The sequence below is a fragment of the Saccostrea echinata genome, unplaced genomic scaffold (genome assembly GCF_033153115.1).
Source record: "Saccostrea echinata isolate AGI-Se365-2 ecotype Australia unplaced genomic scaffold, CSIRO_AGI_Sech_v1 ptg000014l, whole genome shotgun sequence".
NCBI lineage: Eukaryota > Metazoa > Mollusca > Bivalvia > Ostreida > Ostreidae > Saccostrea > Saccostrea echinata.
In genome coordinates, this window is record NW_026889763.1 from 8838873 (window position 1) to 8852589 (window position 13717).

General features: G+C 32.4%; 2 protein-coding genes across 2 annotated transcripts in view; one reads left to right on the forward strand and one right to left on the reverse strand.

Moving 5' to 3' along the window:
- LOC133186719 (tumor protein p53-inducible protein 11-like) overlaps positions 1–529 on the forward strand; it is a 120319-nt gene extending 119790 nt beyond the window's left edge. Inside the window, exon 7 of the mRNA XM_061321992.1 lies at positions 518–529. Within this exon, the coding sequence (XP_061177976.1) occupies positions 518–520 (3 nt within the window). The 3' untranslated portion in view covers positions 521–529. The remainder of the gene's footprint in view (positions 1–517) is intronic.
- A 2984-nt stretch (positions 530–3513) lies between these two features.
- LOC133187189 (uncharacterized) lies at positions 3514–10451 on the reverse strand. Its single transcript, XM_061322554.1, has 4 exons — positions 10337–10451; positions 10063–10174; positions 5969–6109; positions 3514–4877 (listed from the first exon to the last, which is right to left on the reverse strand). The coding sequence occupies exons 1-4, from the start codon at positions 10424–10426 to the stop codon at positions 4627–4629; spliced, it is 594 nt and encodes a 197-aa protein (XP_061178538.1). The 5' UTR covers positions 10427–10451; the 3' UTR covers positions 3514–4626.
- Positions 10452–13717: the final 3266 nt, after the last annotated feature.

The window sequence follows — 13717 nt, forward strand, 5'->3', positions numbered from 1 at the left end:
TGATCCTTACGTATTGATCAAGTAGACGGAACATTTTAAAAAAGTCAAATGGTAATCTCCATATTATGCTTACATCGTTTTTTATCTTATTTTTTTTTTAATCTTGACCTGTCAAACCTGATATCAATATATTGCCCGCACTGTCCACCATGCATCTCTAGCAAGATTGACAAAATTCAAAGTAATAGACATACATGTACTTGAACTTGTTCCCCAACGTGGTGTATATTATTGAAATTTTGGTACGAAGATATGTAGACATACATGTATTTCTCTTATTATTCACAATCTCTGTATAAAATTTAAAACAGAGTTGAATCTATTTTCTACAAATCATGAACATTGTTATAATTAAAACTAATAATTAAAAAAAAAAATATATAATCATAATTGAAAAATAGTGAGTGCTGCGCTGCAGTATAAGACTTAAAGATAAAATACCAATCGAATTCATAGAACATTATTCGATTACTTGGAAATGCACACATAGACAGGCAAATTATATATTTTGATCCTTTGACAATCTGTTGTGAGGAAATAACAAAAAAGTGTAATGTGTTCAATTAAAAATCTTCTGATCAGGCGAGCATTAGAATCTCGTGAAATATTTTTTATTTAGAAGTTTTAAACCTGAGCAGTAAAATAATTATTGCTGTTCTGTACTGCACATTGGTGTTCCGTTCTAAATCCTGAACTTATCAGTTATTCTTCTTTACATTTGTTTTAACTACCCAATATCAACCTAGCCAATATCAACCAGTCGACGCATTGTCACTCTAAACAAATAATATGTATTTTATATTGTTTCATTAGTAATTAACGAATAATTGTTTTTTTTTAAATATAAACTCGTAAATTTACCAAAATTGAGAAAAGATAAGAATACTTGTTTCGAACAGGATTTTATTACTCGTAAATACAATGTATTAAGAAAAATAATAAAAATCATTACAATAGTGATCAAAACTTATAGGTCTCACCAAAGGTTTTAAATGAAAATAAAATACGCTGTATGACCAGGTAGACTAACTATTGCAGTAAAGGAAGTCTGATTTTTTTGAGGATTGTTGGTGTAAACAGAAAATAATTTCAATTTCATTATTTATTATATAGCTTTGAGGGTGAGAGATTCGTGTTTCTAATTCTATCACATTCTTACTATCCATGGACTTCTTCTTCTTCTTCTTTTTTTTTTGCAGGCAGGTACATGAACTATACTGCTAGTTACAAATAAATAGCTGACCACTATAAGACTTCTTTGCATCTTTAATAGCGACACAAATCTTCCTTGGAACACTCTAGTTACATGTACTAGATAGAAATTGCCAATGTAGAACGACCTTCAGTATAGTTTCTCACTTAAAACAAATGATGTGTATTTTCAAATATTTAATTACTGTAAATAATGAAGGTTTTTTTTTTATATAAATTTATAGACTGGCAAGATTTGATAGAAAAAAGATGTCAAATTCCAAATAATTTCTATTTGTAGTCTTTTAAACAAACTACTCGGAAGACTCTACACTGCAATTATAACCCAAATCAGCTACTGTAGAAAATCTTAATACATGGATTACAATTAGATTGCTCTACTGGTTCAGGCGACACATCTCCGTTGACAAAGATCTCTCTAAGAATGATAGAGCTTTTGATTGTCAAGGTTATAAATTCGTGGGCAAGGGTTACCCCCCTAGAAATCAAGGCAAATTGAAACCCACAAACGTACAATTTCACTCATGGGCAGGAATGGTAACTTACCTGAGCGTTACCTCATTCCTCCTCACCTTCTTAAAAGTAGACTTTTTTTTGGTATTTATTAAATAACTAAATAATTAACCATTCAATTTTATTAATTCATTTTATTTAACACAAGTTTGGAACACTAAAACCTAAAAATACATTGTTGTGTCGACATTTATATCTGACTAAATAATAACATTTGGAACTTAAAATAATTATGTATTTACATATATATTTGATGACAAAATCTGCGAGTAATCATTTAGAAAATAAGGCATTCCATTGCTTACCATAATTTTTATTAATTTTATTTAAAGCAATTTATGGATAATTTAAATTGGACTAAACAAAACATACCCAAGAAAAAAGATTTCTTGTAATCATACTCGATTGAAAAAAATATGTGCATCAAATAAGAGTCGCTTCCTAGTTGAGTTTTGAAGTTATAGAAAAAGAGGTTTATAAATTCGATGATTTCTGTAAATATTACTGATATACAAGGATTGTTAGAAAAGTTCGCAGACACATTGATGTGCGGAAAATTTATTGTGTTCTTTGAAGAATGGCTTACTAGTATGTCCGATTAAATTCTAAACTTTTGTATATCAGTATGTAAATTTTTTTTGAAAATATAAAATAATTCAAACTGTTCGGTCATCGGATTCAAGGAGTAATCACTTTATGACGTTAGGTGACGAGAAAACCTAATTCAAACCTGTCAATCTTTATCTCATTTTAAAATATCTTCATTTATATAGATTTTTCATGTCTTTTTCCTACTTAAAAATTAAATAACTATATGAGGACATGTCACTTCTTTCTAAAATGTCTTTTGTGGCGTATCGGATATTAGTGAGATCTTAAAATTAATGTCTACGCGGTTAAGGTATGGAAACCATGCAAAATCCATTGGCGCAACGTCCATGGTGCGATTGTGGGGTTTTGTGGGTATCACAGGAGTTGATAATCTTTCATTCTTACAAAGCTACTACATTTTGAATACTTTGCTCCTAGGTACGTGAAGGCAATCCAAAGCAGTGTCTAAATATATTTTAGTCTCTTTTTGAGCATTTTCATGTCTGCACACATAATTTTTAAAAGCTCGGTGCTCCAAGACGTTTAATAACGTTATCATTCTTGACAATGTTTTTAAGCATTGATCGTCTATAATTGGCAATAAAACAGTCACATTTCCCTTCTGATTGAATTCAAAATTTCACCAATTGATGTTTCATGAATTCTGTTACGACAGGTGAATCATCATAAATCCTTATGCACTACAACAGTGCAATTAATGCCTATGTAATGTAAACGTGCAAAAAAGTGACATGCTCCGTGAAGCATGTTTTACCTAAATAATATAGCTGTATATTTTTTTAAAGATCATCGGAAAATACCAGATCTTTCAGGCTTTTTGATATCATTGACAGCTGCTTTTTCAATAAAAATGGAACTCGTATATATACTTACCTTGTCATTGGTCATTTGCAAAATTATTTTGTTAAAAAACATTCTGATTGTACACACAAGTACTCTGAAGTTGACATTAAAAAGATGCTTGAGTTTCTGATTGACAGTATCTATGTGGTTTTTGGTCTTCCAACAATCTATTGGAATTCCCATGGGTACCAATTGCGCCCCGTTATTAGCAGACCTTTTTTTGTATTCATATGAAGCAGAATTTGTCCAAAATCTTGTACGTGAAAAGAAGAAAACACTTGCTGTGGCCTTCAACTCGACATTTAGATATATCGACGACGCATTGCCATTAACATTGGCTATTTCTATTCTTATGTCAATACGATATATCCTGGTGAGCTTGAGATACAAGATACCACAGATTCTGACACATCTGTTTCATATTTGGATATTTTACTTGAAAAAGACGTTAATGGTAATCTAACAACCAAGCTTTATGATAAACGTGATGACTTTAACTTTTCAATCGTCAACTTCCCTTACTTATGCAGCAATATACCTTCATCACCTGCATACGGGGTATATATCTCTCAGTTGATTCGATACGCAAGAGATTGCTCTACGTATGTACAATTTCTAAAACGAGGTAAATTATTGACAAACAAGTTGATGAAACAAGAATATCAGCTGTCTCGTTTAAAGTCATCATTTCGTAAGTTCTATGGTCGATACAATGACCTTGTCAGCAAATACAATTTATCATTGAGTCAAATGCTGACTGACGTTTTTCATACTAATTGTTAGGCCATTATTTACACACTGAATTGTCGACAGATTTTCCCGTTATTTTCCGACCATGACAAGGAGCACACGGCGGGTGTGACCGGTCGGCAGGGGATGCTCACTCCTCCATGGCACCTGATCCCACCTCTGATGTTTTAGGTCCGTGTTTGCTCTGCTCCTATTTTGTATTGTTTAATGGACTTTTGAGCTTGAATACTGTTCGTTATCTCCATACATTTCATCTTTGCATATTCATTGGAAATACGTATAGTTTTTACCTGCTGAGTTTAAATGGTTTCATGCAAATAGCGCGCTCACAATAGAACTTGTCCACGAACTTTTCTAACAACCCTCGTATGTCTTGCTATCCCACAGTTTGTTGGATGCCGAGATAAATTCATATCCAATCACAAACCATGGGAGATTCTTCTTATCACTTGTTTTACACACAGCTATCACATTTTTTGCATTGTTCTTATATATGAATAAATTTTTACACAAAAACTATTGTAAAATCATCAGAATTTTTGAGTTGATATGATAATGATATAATACTTAATATGTCCGAAAACAATTGTATAAAGGAGTAAACGTGATATAGTTATATATGAGTACACGTAGTATATATATAGTGATATATTATTTATGCGCCTGTATCAACATTAAACATAATGTCGTTTAACTTTACAATTTGTTTTCAGTGATGCTACTCCACGGTTCCTCTACCATCTGTTGATTAGTCTTTGTGGCTCCTTCGTGTCTGATATAGAGGATAAAGCTCCTTATAACAGCAAAAAGAATGAATATAATACCAAAGCCGGCAAGTATTAGGGAGTACGGAATCCCAATAGAGCTGGAACTGCTTTTTCCTTGTGATGCTATTCTAGAAGCGTTCATGGCGATAAATCGAATGAAGACAGCAAACTCAGACGTAACTATGAATGAAAAAAAAAATTAAGAAGAAAAAAAATTGAAAAACTATGATACATTGTTTCTTTAATAACATTTAAAACATTTTAAAATATTATCTAGATTTTGATTGTTTCTGACAAACAAGAAGATGACAGAAATATACCACCTTTTATATTAACATTTTCCATTTAATTTTCACGTCAGTTCACTTGTGTAATGTGATGAAATTGTTAAGTAAAATGAACATTTTCTCCCCGATTATTGTCATTTCTATGAGTTGTTATCGTACGTTCAATAGGGAATACTTAAAAAAAATAGTGTTTAAAATGGCGTCGAAGGAGAGGGTAAATTGAATATATAGCTAGAATATATTGTATATAGCTAGACTTTGGAAATGTTTGTAGAGATCGAATATACAAAGCATGTTAAAATTACCTGTTTTTAAATGACTTAAAAGATTCACACACACACACACACACACACACACACACACCCACCCTCACACACACACACACACACAAAGAGACTTAAAATGCAGTGCCTTTTTGCAGCCCGGGTTTCCAAAGTCAGTAAAGTTTAAAAGTAACGTTACGTAACGTTAAGTAACGTAAATTGAACTCCGACTGCCAACGTCAAGTGAGGGCTTATTATTGTGATTTGAAACTGCTGTTCATGAAATTATAAATATCTAGTTTCAGTCAGTATTTAACTCCAGGGTATCTTGTAAAGAAAAGTTTATAAAGGCAGAGTAAAAATATGATGTCTTCTGTATGAATGAAAAAAGGTAAGATAACGAACAGTGATCGATCTCATACAAAAACTTCAAGCAATTAAAATCTTTGAACAGGGCATAAAGACGGACTCCTTAGATTCCAGAGGATGGATCAGGTGCCTAGGAGGAGTAAGCATGCCCTGTTGACCGGCCACATCCGTCGTGAGACCTATGTATTTGATTATAAATTGGCAAATTATTTTTAAAGTATAACCTAAATATTATTGATTTTATCTCATTCCATGAACGTCTAATCACCCCTCGCATTTATGTTTTGTTCATTAGGATAGATCATGTTCTATTTTCTGCTCTCAAAAGAACACGTAAGCAGTAAGTTGTCACCTGCCACAAGTAGGAGAATTCCCGCAGTTACAAACTTCGATGGAATCGACACTTCATTCTTGGAACTCCAAAAAAGAATCAACCAACCGACTCCACCAAAAACGATAGCAAACAGGCTCTCAATCTGCACATCTATCATTGCTGAAGGAAGGTAAGGTTATATTTAAAACTTTTCTGTCTGTTTTGTCTTTCTAAAAGACATCGATAAAAATTCCACACACACACACACACACACACCCTCACACACCCACCCACTCACCCACACACCCACACCCACCCACCCACACACCCATATATATATATATATATATATATATATATATATATATATATATATATATATATATATATATATATATATATATATATATATATATATACAGGGTGTTTCATAATATATGTCACACATCTAAATGGGCATAATCTGAATATCAAGCATGAAACAAAAAATACCAAAATACCATAGACAAGCATATTGATCTGTAATTATGATATTGCAAAAATACTGGAAAAATTATACTACCATGAAGTACACTGATGATGTAATCAGTGATGTCATAATTTCACCTGTTCTCAAATTGGAGTACAACTAGCAACAAAAAATTTGAATTTGTAAACTTTTATTATAAGCACGATATCCTAAATATTGTACAGGGTGTGATGAAGAAAAATATCCAGACCAGGAAGCCCTCTTCAAGTTTTTATTCATTAAGGTTAATTAATCAGTTTAAATAAAACATAGTAATTGAAGTCAATCATTGAGAAAACCTTAAGAAAGTCAGTTAGATCTGAGTTTAGGGAAATGGATTGTGACAATGTAAGTATATCAAGTGTATTTAGAAATCTTCCATTTGAATTGAGTGTGTCTGCATACAAGATTTCAGCATTGCAGCATTTAAAGCCAACTGACATTCAGAGTTGGTTAAGTTTGCAAAATTGATTGAAAGGAAGAGCGAGAGGAGTGGACGTCTGCACAAACCGGTGTTTCACAAATGACACATTTATTTAAATGCATCATTAAATAAAAATAATAAATATGCACTTTGGGGGTTCTAAAAAGCTAGATATAAACAAGAAATCTGTCAAGTATCTGTGAAACGTACTAAGCAGTGGTCAGAAATTTCTGAACAAGAGTCCTTTAAGATATTATGGACAATGGTAAGGAAAACACGTGCATTATAACATGTTAGGAAATCGTTGCCATAGAAACTGAAATGGAGAATGTTGGATACATCTGACTTAAAATAAATATTTTGAATATCTGCTGATTAAAATGATATTTAAAATGTATATGTAGCTTTTGTTGTAATTTTTCTTTCTGCCTTTAGAAGTTTGACATATATTGTGAAACACCGTGTATATATATATATATATATAAAGTTTTATATATATATATATATATATATATATATATATATATATATATATATATATATATATATATATATATATATATATATATATTAGGGATGTCAAATCGGTCAATTTTTGATAATCGGTTACTCGGACGTTTTTCCGATCGAGTACCCGTTTACTCGGTAAAAATATAAATACAAGTGTGTTAATTTTCTTGAGCCCCGTTAAGCTATATTAAACTCCAAAGCTGTTTTTATCACGTTTATAAATGTATATAAACATTGAGTCCAGCGGGGATGATTTTTTGGTACTACATTTATTTATCAAATAAATACAAAGGATACAATTAATACATAAAAAATTAGAAAAAAAATTGTTACAGTTCTTCTTTAGGATCTATTTCATCAACGCAAAAGGAGGACACTCTGTTACGCAGGTTTGTGGTGATTAGACTAGCAAAAGACACAGGTACTTGGGTCTTGGTTTATAAATATGTATGTACCTTATTGATATGTAAAAAAGTACATATCAATAAGGTACATATTTATAAACCAAGACCCAAGTACCTGTGGCAAAAGAGAAGGAGAGGACGTTGTTGGGATCGCTAATCTAATATTATTTCATATGTTGGTTGTTTCCCCCGTATACACTAAACTTATTACGCAAACTGACTTTCAATATTTTTTTAATCTTTAATTATTTTTAAATATTTCTCAACTTTTGAAGTGGGTACCAGCATGTCCGATTTCGCTGCCGTATATTAACTTAATAATTTTAAAATGATTTGAAGATAATGGACCATATTTAAACGATGTTCACTGAAAACAATCATTGAAGCCATCCAAAAATTAAAGACCACAATAGGTGAGAACAGCTGTGAAACAGTTGATTGGTCACTAATTACTGTATACACACTGCTACAGGCAATAAGGGGTGTTTTACAGGTGTAAATGACGACACGCTAATTACCGTATGCATATAAAAGTTAATTTTTGGATAAGCTTCTGATAAAAATATGTACTTTGAAATAAGAAAAAATAAACATCCGAGTACAGGGGCGGATTCAGGGGGGTTTGGGGGGGGGGTTCGGGAATCCCCGCCCCCCCCCCCTGCCCAATCGAAATTTTTTTTTTTGCAAGTGTCATTTTAACAATATCTTTCATAAATGAGACTCACAAGGTCATACACTAACAACCAAATTACGGTATTGTTTTGGCATTGCTAAAGTAATATTCTTTCAAGAATTTTCTTTCTTCGATAATTGAATGTTACTTTATTGAACTACGTGAATAAACTGTGATTATTATTATTATTTAGAAAAAAAATTAATTAATACAATCAGGGACGTATATACTATAGTATAAACGTCCCTGATACAATATTTTCATGACTACTGGGAAAGTAGACCCCTCGAGTAATAATGGTTTACCAGTTGTTTACGTTGTGACCTGTACCAAAAAGCACATTGAAAGTGTTCCGTTGTAGATGGAAGTTACAATCCAATTTTAAAAAGCAAAAATGCAATTTTTTTTAAAATTACAGTTCAATGATGTTTGATAAAACCCAACTATTGGTTACAACTTTGTTATAATGAATTGTGATAAAACTGATATGTATAAAGTAGAGATCCTATCCAAACGAGAATGGGCCACTTTTTTATTGATTGTTTTTCAAGACTTTTTTTTCAAACACGGGGCTATTAAGTGGATTAAAAAAATAGAATTAAAAAGTGCATTTATGTTCGAAATTATAATCCCCCCTAATGAATAAGCAATAATTCCAACATTTTCCCAAAATAATTTATATTTATTCCTCAATATGAAATATCATTATTTGTTTATATTGCAAATTATATGAAGAGTATAGTCAAGTAGTTGAAAAGAGTAATTATTAGGGTTTCTACACAGAATCCAAATTTTCTAAGTGTTGGGAAAATGCATATCATGCAGTTGTATTTTGGTAGTCAGAGCTTCACATGCGACACATTAGACGTGCATTTTAAAATGAAGAATTGGATATTATATATCAAATGGCAATATTATTTTATCAGATTTTATTTTTATTTATTTTTTTTAAAGTCTCATTTTTTCATGTTTACATGGAAGTTAAAAATAAATCCCCAAAATTTCAATTTTCTGTTCAAATTCTTGAAAATTTGGGTAGCTCAATCTTGAAAAACAAGTGGCAAAAAACTAAGTAATTCAATCTAAAATGCTGGAAAATGCACCATTTGGAGTCATTTTTTAAGAAAATTTCTCAGGGGAGGCCCCTCGAACCCCCACCTATGGGAGGGGGACACCACCTCCCATGCCCTCCCCCCTTCGGCCCTGCGGGCCTCAACCACCCCCCCCCCCCCCACATGAACTTCTGGATCCGCCACTGGAGTAACCGAGTACCATTTTTAGTATTCGATACTCGGACGCTCGATCGAGTACCCGGTAAACCGGGTACTCGTTGACATCCCTAATATATATATATATATATATATATATATATATATATATATATATATATATATATATATATATATATATATATATATATATATATATATATATTTATATGTACTTCCTCAATAAAACATTACTTGTAAACTTTTACGATTTTTCAGAGAATCGAAGTTAATCTAATAACTATTACGATTTTTCAGAGAATCGAAGTTAATCTAATAACTATGTACAGAGAGAGAGAGAGAGAGAGAGAGAGAGAGAGAGAGAGAGAGAGAGAGGGAGATTTACATAGTTGAAACGTCCCATCGGTATTATGTTCCTCATCAAGAGCTACGTAAGAGCTTGTTGAGCATTTATCGGATATGCAAATCCTGCCGTAAAAGATGCTTAATTTGCTATTCTACAACATCGAGAAAATAAATTCCTATATTATTATAAAGATGCATGACTTTTCTTTGATTGTCACGCAACAAAAGACGATTATTTTCTCTTATTTGATTTTACAATGAGTCAATTATAACATAGAAATCAATATTATATCTTTCAAAAAGGTCATGATTACCTCTTCAGTAAAGAATCCAGGTAAGGCCGTGGCAACGACGCATAAAATCAAGCCAGTGGCTGACGATAGCAATTCAAGATAAAGCATCATCCTTATTCTCTCTAAAAGTATCCAAAACAAACAGAAAACTATTTTTAGTAATACCGAACAACATATAATCATTTTAAGAAGAAAAATTGCAATGTATGTATAATGTATGATGAAGACTGTTCTTTCTGTTTCTGCATTTGTTCTCCCTCTCTTTTCATCTTAGATTGATTTTACAATAAAAAGTAAGAAATTCGCAGTGGTAATAATGAAATTCATAGCAAGAGATTGCTTTTTAAGACATACGAGGGTTGTTAGAAAAGTTCGTGGACAAGTTCTATTGTGAGCGCGCTATTTGCATGAAACCATTTAAACTCAGCAGGTAAAAAATACAGGTAATTTCCATTAAATATGCAAAGATTTGGTATTTTCCGATGATTTTTAAAAAAAATATACAGCTATATTATTTTGATAAAACATGCTTCACGGAGCATGTCACTTTTTTTGCACGATTACATTACATAGGCGTTATTTGGAAATTAAAAATTGCGCTGTTGTAGTGCATTAAGATTTATGATAATTCACCTGTCTCAAAAATATTCATGAAACATCAAGAGGCGAAATTTTGAATCAAATCAGAAAGGAAATATGACTGTTTTATCGCCAATTATAGACGATAGACGCGTTAAAACATTGTCAAGAATGGCAACGTTATTGAATGTCTATTGAAAAATTATGTGTGCAGACAGGAAAATGCCCAAAAGAGACTAAAATATATTTAGATGCTGCTTTGCATTGCCTACACGTACCTAGTCCCAAAATATTCAATTTGTAAGAATGAAAGATTATCCACTCCTGTGATACCCCCAAAACCCCACAATCGCACCATGGACGTTGCGGCAATGGATTTTGCATGGTTTTCATACCTGATCGCTTAACTGCGTAGACATTAATTTTAAGGTCTCACTAATATCCGATACGCCACAAAAGACATTTTAGAAAGAAGTGACATGTCTTCAGTTATTTAATTTTTAAGTAGGAAAAGACATGAAAAATCTACAGAAATAAAGATATTTTAAACTGTGATAATGATTGACAGGTTTGGAATTAGGTTGTCGCGTCACCTAACGTCAAGAAAATGTCAAGTGATTGCTCGATGAATCCTATGACCACACAGCTAGAATCATTGTATATTTTCAAAATTTTAGTAAATAGACCTGATTTTTTTTTTTACATAAAACAAAAGATTAGAATTTAATCGGATCCATTCTTCAAAGAACACAATAAATTTTCCGCAAATCAATGTGTCCGCGAACTTTTCTAACAACCCTTGTATGTATATTTTCCGAAGTACAGAAGATTACAAGAAGGGATATTAAATTTTTAGCTGGCTTCATTCGTTCCTAAAAAATCGATCAATAAGTTTAAAACCGCATAAATGTTCGATAAAAAAATGAAATTGACAAATTTTAAAAATATGTAAACGATAGGACTATAGAGGAAGGATATGCCAAACAGTATTTTCTTCTTAAACGATTTTTCACATAAGCAATTGAATACTTTGCATTCTTAACAAACAATAATTTCTTGACAAATATTGAAAGTTCCATTTAATTGATAAGCAATTCTCCATTTGATTGCTATTTAGATTACCCGAATAAGTAGAGAAAATATCTTTCAAATTACGAAGCAGAAACTCGGACTGACAACTGCCTAGAATCGACGATACAAATGTAAAGAGGAGATTTTTATCGTCGTATTGCAGTCGATCTTGATGCACTGATAATCAATCCCAGTTTCCATATCTGTTATTCAATGTATTTTATTTTTGGCCTAAAACATTCTTTCATATAAAAACGTAATGATATTTGTTTAGAAATAGAAAAAAGAAGAAGAAATATCAAACAGAAAAATGAAAAAACAAAATTATTGGAGAAATAAAAGAATCGCTCGCAAAGACCGAATGATTACTTACCTACATGTGTGCTCTTCAGCACGGATGTGTAATGTGGAACGTGTTATGTTTAAGTATAATATCAAAGAAAACGGCGTGATATGTCCCTGGAATTATATTTGTAAATAAATTGAGATGATCCATATATTAAAAGTCTAAAAGTAACACATACCTGTAGACTCTTCTCTTTGGCGGGTATTGTGTTGTGTTATTGCGCCAAATTTAAAGTAGTGTTCTCAAAGAGGAAGTCCCTCATTATTATAGCTCACCTGAACAGGCAGGCTTTGTATCAAGTAGTCTGATGATAACAACATTATTTCAGGTGCTAGTATCTTAAGCTGAAAAATGACTTGCACTATTTTATATCTTAGAAAAGGGAGTTTTATCCTACCCCCCTATATACGAAATATATTTGCTGAGTTTTTCCTTGTCAGAAAGTCTCTGGACTGGATATGTATTCTCCCTCCTCAAGAAAAGTCCATAATCCGCGCCTTGGGATCGATTATGCTTTATGAATTTGTCTAACAACAAGCCCTTGATAAAAAGGAATTAATAATATTTTAGAAAATTTAAAATTGCCAAATTTTTCAAAAAGTTAATAACATCAAAACGTACCAATTCTCTACACTTTATACAACCACCCCTCACGAAAAATAATGAAAAAAAACTATGCTTTTTTGATATCATAGATAACTGCTTCATCAATAGAAATGGAAGTCGGAAATTTTCCTATCTTGTGATTGGTCATCACAAAAATTACTTTGTCATTCTGATTCTACACACAAGTGCCCTGAAGTTGATATAACAATGTTATATAAAGGAAAACATATGCAAATGTTTATGTATAGTAATATCCCGCTATCACCTGGATATGGTGTTTACATCTCCCAACTTATCCCGAGTACGATCAGTTTTTAAACCGAGACAGTCGCCTGCGTGGTGCAGTGGTTAGAGCGTCTGCCCTAGAGTCGCGGAGTAAGGAGTTGATCCTTACGTCGCGGGTTCAAATCCCACTGCGGGACGTGGAGACTGGTCCTTTGGATGATACCGTATAAACCGAGGTCCCGTGTCGCAGTAGGTGCTGGCACGAAAAAGATCCATCACTGCTCAATGGCCCTCAGTGACGAGTATAGGTCAAAATTTGTAGCCCTCCACCGGCAAGTGGTGGCTTCTCCATATGAGTGAAAAATTCTCGAGCGGAACGTAAAACAGCAATCAATCAATCAATCAATAAACCGAGGCAGGCTACTGACAGATAAGTTGATGTTACAAGGATTTCAACGACATCGTTTAAAGTCAGCATTTCGTGATAATGACCTTGTAAGCAAATATAACCTATCATTAGATTTTTTTTGGCTGAATTGTTTCATACCAATTGTTAGGCCTTTGCTTTTATACTA